We start from the raw sequence: 6,527 nt of genomic DNA on the forward strand, positions 1-6,527 counted from the left end.
CCTCTGCCCCTCTGCCTCTGCCCCTCTGCCCCTCTGCCCCTCTGCCTCTGCCTCTTGAGTGCTGGGGTTAAAGGCATGCACTTCCATTATTGGTGACTTTTGAATTACTAATTTTAGAAATGAGTATTTTTTACGACAAATTCACTTTTTAATTTTATGTATATGAGTACAATTTAACTGTCTTCAGATATACCAGAGAAGGCTTTGGATCCCATTACAGATGGTTGTGAGCCACCATGTGGTTGCTGGGTATTGAACTCAGGACCTCTGGAAGAACAGTCAGTGCTTTTAACCACTGAGCCATCTTTCCCTACTTAGAAATGAACGTTTTGATACTCTTCTATATAAACTCTGGGGATGACAGTTATTATATTGTACGGACTGGGCATTGAGACTGTTTATCACCCTGTAGCCAGACTGGTCTCAATTTTGTAATTTCATGCTTTAGCCTCCTGAGTTCCTTGGTGACACTGTTTTTGTTGAGAGTACTCTATACATACTAACATTTACTTGAGTGTGCTTTTTAAAACTTAAAGGTGCTTCAGCTAATAAACTGTGTATACCATCAACTAAAGAAACTAAGGTTGGATGACCTACATGTTCTGCTTTGGTTTATTCTATTATTTTACATTGATAAGTTCTTTTATCTGTCTTTAGATTACTAATTAAAAATTTACATTTAATATAGTTGTAGGGATAAAAATTAGGATGTATTTTTTTTATGTCTCTAATTTTGGAATATTGCATGTTTTCTACCTGTGATTTATATATTATGTACAGTTGACTGTATTTTATGTAACTGTTGCTGTTCCTATCCACATAGAAATCCCTTTGCAAGCCTTCAATTCCTATTGTTTTAACTCATTTTTTACATTTAACTTTTAAATTTAATTTTCTTTTATTCTTTTTTATGATAGTAAATCAGAAGTGTCGGGCGCCTTTTTCCGTCCAGTGGAAATAAGGAGGCAACAACGAGCTCTTCTCCATGCAGTCTAATCAGGAACCTTCATTTTTACTTCTTCTCTAGCTAGCTTCTTTTATATTCTTCTATATCTTCTTCTAACATCTTACTAGTTACATCTTTCTACTTTCTTCTTACTTACTCCTATTTCCTACTTACTCCTATTCCCTACATCTTACTACATACATCTTACTTCTATATCTACATACTTACTCCTATCTATACATACTTACTATCTATATTCTTACTTACTATTATTCCAGCCCCCAGCCCTTGTGGGTTAAATACTTTCCCTGGTCCCAATCAGCATCAGCTATGTGGCAAAACATAATAGGCTGCGGGAAAATCATGCCAGCTTGCATCACAAACTAGAGGCACACAGCTTTTCCAACTAAGGCCTGTTTATCTCAATGCTCTCTGCTCTGGCCGGAGACCAGGTGTTCAATATATATGTATATAGGGTGGCAGCTGCAGCTCCCCACACAGAAGTTATCACAGAAATTCTGTTTGGCTGCTTTTCAATTTTACTTAATTTTCAAGTTCAGTATCTGTCAATTGTCGTTTTTTAAATTTTAACATTTATTTATTTATTGATTGATTGATTCATTTATTCTTGAGGCAGAGGTTCACTGTTGTGACTCTGGCTAGTTTGGAACTTGTTATGTAGACTAGTCTGATCTTGACGTCACACAGATCTACCTACTCTGCCCACCTCCTCACCAGTGTTGGAATAATAGGTGTACATCACCACACCTGGCTAACTCATTTTGTTTTTTTGTTTTTCTATGTACTTAGCTCATGAAATTTACCTTTTTTGGAGTCCATGGATGCAGTTTTTGTTTTTTAAACAAAAACTTACTTATTTTTCTACTTACTTTTTTTTCTTTTTTCCTTTTTTCTTTTTTCTTTTTTGGTTTTTTGAGTCAGGGTTTCTCTGTGTAGCCCTGGCTGTCCTGGAACTCACTCTGTAGACCAGGCTGGCCTCGAACTCAGAAATCCACCTGCCTCTGCCTCCCAAGTGCTGGGATTAAAGGTGTGTGCCACCACTGCCCAGCCCACTTACCTATCTTTAATACATTTAAATTCATTCCTGCTGAGTTTGAAACCCAGTCACCTCTAATAGGTCCGTGTGAGGTGTCTGCATTTAAAAAAAAAAAAAAGAAGAAAGTCCCTGTCTTTGTTGCCCGTGTACATCACTTGCTATGCATCCCTCAGCACTCCAGGTTGCAGCTCTTGCTCCTTAGACTCTCTGTGCAGTGATAGTAACTGCTTGGTCTTCTAACATTCTCATATTCTTAACATGTTTCTTGATCTTTTAATGAATCGATTTAGTTTTTCTTTTTCTTTTCTTTTTGGATTTATAAAGAGCAAGAACAAAGTACTGAAAATTGTTGTATGTCCCTTCAGCAGTCCCTGGGGTCCATCCTTATGAGCACCTTGCACCAGTGTGCTGCATTTGTATAACTGATAAAAGCTTACTTTTAAGAAATCAGTGCTAGTCGTGTAGCTCAGTGGAAGAACATTTACCTAGCATGTAGGAGGCACTGGATTCAGTGTCCATGCCCCTCAACCCCAGATTCTACACACATACACACTCTCTCTCTCTCTTTCTCTCTCTCTCTCTCTTTCTCTCTAATTGCTAAGAATTGATATTTTCACCACCTTTCTGCAAGTTTTGTGTAATTACTTAGAAAGTTTAAAGTTATATGCATAGTATTTTTTGCCAATAAAAATGATTTTGCTTACTTTAAAACAGGATTATTTAAGTGGCTTTATGAAAAATTCCGCTATCCATTTGCTCCAATGTATGGAGGTTTTCCTGTAAAGTTGCGGACCTTCTTAGGTGATCCCATTCCATATGACCCAAAGGTAACAGCAGAAGAATTAGCTGAAAAGGTAATTTGTGTTTTCTTTCTTAGTCTTAGACCAGATTTTGTTTTAAATTATTTCACATTTCATTGTTGATGTATTATATGTGAGAAATTATGAAACCGATTTTTGCCCCATTGGAAACATTTGGCCTAGTGATGTTTTTACTGACATGAGTTTGGATGGGCATATACTACACACATTTAGTGTTTAGAAGCCAGGGATAGATTTCTAGGCATCTGTAGAAAATCTTGAAATACCTTTCTACATCTGAATTTTTAATTTAAGAACTTGGGTTAAGAGAAGAAAAGCCAGAATTGATGATAAACACTTAGAAGTCAGGTATTGTGTAGTTATTGTGGAGGCTTTAAAGTTTACAAGGTAGACAGGTAAGAAAATATCCTTTGAGTTGTAAGGACTTTTTAAATGTTAGAGTAATTAGTAATCTTGTAAAGAGATGAATCGTGAATCGTGAGAATGAGAAAAGACTACTCAGCTTGGAGTTAAGCTTTGAGAGAGTCTAAAACAATGAAAAGGAGCTGTAAACACTATGTTGTTGAATAACCTAGAGAGTAGGATATGTTTAGGCTTCTGTAGTTGCTGTTTTGTCATACTATGTATGTATCAAAGCCAGGGCCTGGCTCATGCTAGGCACGTGCTTTACCACTAAACACATTCCTTGCGTGTTTGTGTTTTGATTATAACTTTTATACTACTCTTTATATGTTACAATAGTGGGATTCATTTAGAACATTTTGAATTATGATAGAAAATATGTAGGATTGCTGGGCATGGTGATGAACCATTAATGTGCCATTAGTTCTCTGGGGGAGAGGGTGAGCAGACCTCTGTGAATTTGTGGCCAGCCTGGTTTACATAGTGAGACCCTGTCTTAACACAAGATGAAACAAAACAAAAACAGGTATACTTACAGTTCAGTTCTGCTAAATACATCCTGTTGTTGAATAAAAGATATCTTGAAGATTTTTACCATAAAAAACTGGATTTATTCCTACTGAAGACCATCTTCCTGTTTCTCCCTTTGGTAAGTCCCTGATAAGACCCTGAAACCTGAAATGCTAAGATTGCTAGAAGAAAACACAGGCGATACATGAGTGCTGGGGGAAGTGCTTTTGCAAGTAGTATTGCAAGAAAATCCTACAAGATGATCTGAATGGAGGCTGATCTGAACTGGCTTTCCTTTTGTTTCCTAAATAGACCAAGAATGCTGTTCAAGCTTTGATTGACAAGCACCAAAGGATACCGGGGAACATTAGGAGGGCTCTGCTGGACCGCTTTCATAAAGAGCAGAAGGCTAATTAGCAGATAATTTAATGTGTCTGCAGCGACAAGTTTGCATCTGTGGAACTGTCTTAAATTTTTGTAAGTTGTATAATAGTGTTTTTAAAACATCGTGCTAATGAACATCTTTCTTTAGAACTTAAACTTTATATGGTTAATCTTTTCAATCAGTTGTGTCAAATTTAATAAGTAACTGTTCACTTGCTTGACTCAGAAAATGATCATGTTGCATTTGTAATCTTTAGTAGTATATGCTAAGTACAGAATCTTAGAGTTAAGTCTTTCTCAATATTAGCACTTTAGGTTAGCAAACGTTACTAAATTACGCTTCTTAGGTTTGTGTCTGTTTTGCCAATATGAAACTAGGGAGTAGCACTTGCTTAATTTAGATGAGCGGTACCTTTATATGTCTGTCCTTCATTCCACTCACAACTGCTGGTAAGTTGTGGAACGCTTTGCACCTCAATGATTTATGTTAAGCATGATAATACTGTGGTGATGAACATTATTTTAAATTGCTTATATCTACTATGATATATCTATATCTGATATATCTGATAGATGATATTTCTGTAGTGAGAAATCTATAAATTGAATTGATTCCTGAATCCTTTAGGAGTTATGTATATTTTTTGTCTATTGGATGTTGAAACTACTCCTTCAGGTATGATGTCCAGTTGCCAAGCACATTGAAAGAGATGTACTATTTTATAAGTCAAGTCATTGTTATTTGTAGTATTTATTAACTGAATTGTTTAGTATTTATTTTAAACAAGTATCTAAGTAAATATATAGGATGAGTTGTCAACGCAGTGTTTTATGGCGTAAAGACAAAATCATTGGCATGCTCTGCAGTTCATGTTAGAAGTGGATTCTAGGCTGAGGAATAGCAGGCTAAGGAAGCTCTGGTCTCACTCAGTATCGTGGCGCTCTTCCTGCGCTTTGCAGCCAGTCTTGTGGTTATTATTTCAATAAAATGTACTTGAATGATAAATTTCTGTAAACATGGAGCCCTCTGAAAATGTAATTGCTTTTGATTTGTTGTCTTCTTGAAAACTTATTTTAAAAGTATTTAAACAACAGTATGTCTTCTTCCACCTTTGTAGTACTTGGGTTTTATATGGACTTTTAAACTACAAGTGTATATTTATGATATGTATAATGTATATAAAGATGATGTGAAAATAAAGCTGAATTGCAACTCCTTCTCTAGTAAAATTGTGTGTGAGACATAGTTTTGAAATGTTATCCTTGATATTCTTCAAAATTCTCTTCATATTTCTCAGTCAGCTCTTTTATTTTAACCACAATAAATATATAGTATACTTCCTATGTAGTCAGCATATTTCAGGGACAATTTCAGAGAAAGAAGTCAATTTGCTGTTACCTCTCCCCCATTAGTAAATCTTACTTGGTTCAAAGCTGTTAAATATTTCCAAAATGAATGAATAAAAGACTATAAAATGAACAAGAAAATGATTTTTGGAGAATTAGTTGGTTCTAAAGATTGAAGAGTGCCATTTGTTGCTAATGTTATAAAAAAGGAGTCGTTTTCCAAGTGTTTAAGTATTACTTCAAATGATCTCAAGTCCCCAGTCTCTCAGTGCCCGAGTCCCATCCTGACTGTATCATCCTGACTTTGTCTCTGTGCTGAGTCCCCTGTGTAAGATGCAGGGACTGAGCCTTGATGTAGATAATGGAGATGATGGTGGTGGTGGTGGTGGGATATATTAGGAGCCTGACATGGTGCCAACATGAAGGGATTTGGGAAACTTGACTCTGGTGTGCTTTGCAGGGAGAAGCTTCAGACCATCTTTTAAAACTGTCTATTTAGAAAAAAGAATCGTAATCTTTTTAATATTGCACTCATAGTAGAAATACCCCTTGTATTCCACCCATAGTCCAGTCAGCAATTGTGAGCATGTCACTTTGGTTTTTTTTCTTCACAGGCTCTTTCCCTCAGTCCACATGCATATCTAGGGGTTTTGTTGGTTGGTTTTCCTCCTTCCTTCCTTCCTTCCTTCATTACTCCTTCCTTCCCTCCCTCCCTCCCCTCCTCTCTTTTTTTTCCTTCTAAACAATGAGAAATAAACAAGAAAATTTGTATCAATATAAGACATTTATGTACAGGCCATACATTAGTTTTCATGGACTGTCAAGATGGCTTAGTGGGTTTCTTAATTTAGATTTTATTGCTGTGAAGAGATACCATGGCCAAGACAACTCCTATAAAGGCAAACATTTAACTGAGGCTAGCATATGGTTTTTGAAGTTTAGCTCATTATAATCTTGGAAGCATGGCATCTTGCAGGAAGACTTGATGCTGGAGGAGCCGAGAGTTCTACATCTTCATTCGAAGCAGCAGCAGGAGACTCTTTTTTTTTTTTTTTTTTTT

General features: G+C 36.3%; 1 protein-coding gene across 11 annotated transcripts in view; it reads left to right on the plus strand.

The window, feature by feature from the left end:
* Positions 1 to 5,350, plus strand: part of Tmem68 (transmembrane protein 68) — a 26,954-nt gene extending 21,604 nt beyond the window's left edge. For 9 of the 11 annotated variants that reach the window (XM_031366729.1, XM_031366736.1, XM_031366726.1 and 6 more), the window contains 2 exons: positions 2,718 to 2,857; positions 4,049 to 5,350. In XM_031366729.1, coding sequence (XP_031222589.1) covers positions 2,718 to 2,857; positions 4,049 to 4,153 — 245 coding nt within the window. In that variant the 3' untranslated portion in view covers positions 4,154 to 5,350. Of the gene's footprint in view, positions 1 to 8; positions 753 to 2,717; positions 2,858 to 4,048 lie in introns of those variants that run through there. The other 2 variants (XR_004117781.1, XM_031366733.1) reach the window with 2 other exon arrangements.
* Positions 5,351 to 6,527: the final 1,177 nt, after the last annotated feature.

This window comes from Mastomys coucha, unplaced genomic scaffold (genome assembly GCF_008632895.1).
Source record: "Mastomys coucha isolate ucsf_1 unplaced genomic scaffold, UCSF_Mcou_1 pScaffold14, whole genome shotgun sequence".
Lineage (NCBI taxonomy): Eukaryota > Metazoa > Chordata > Mammalia > Rodentia > Muridae > Mastomys > Mastomys coucha.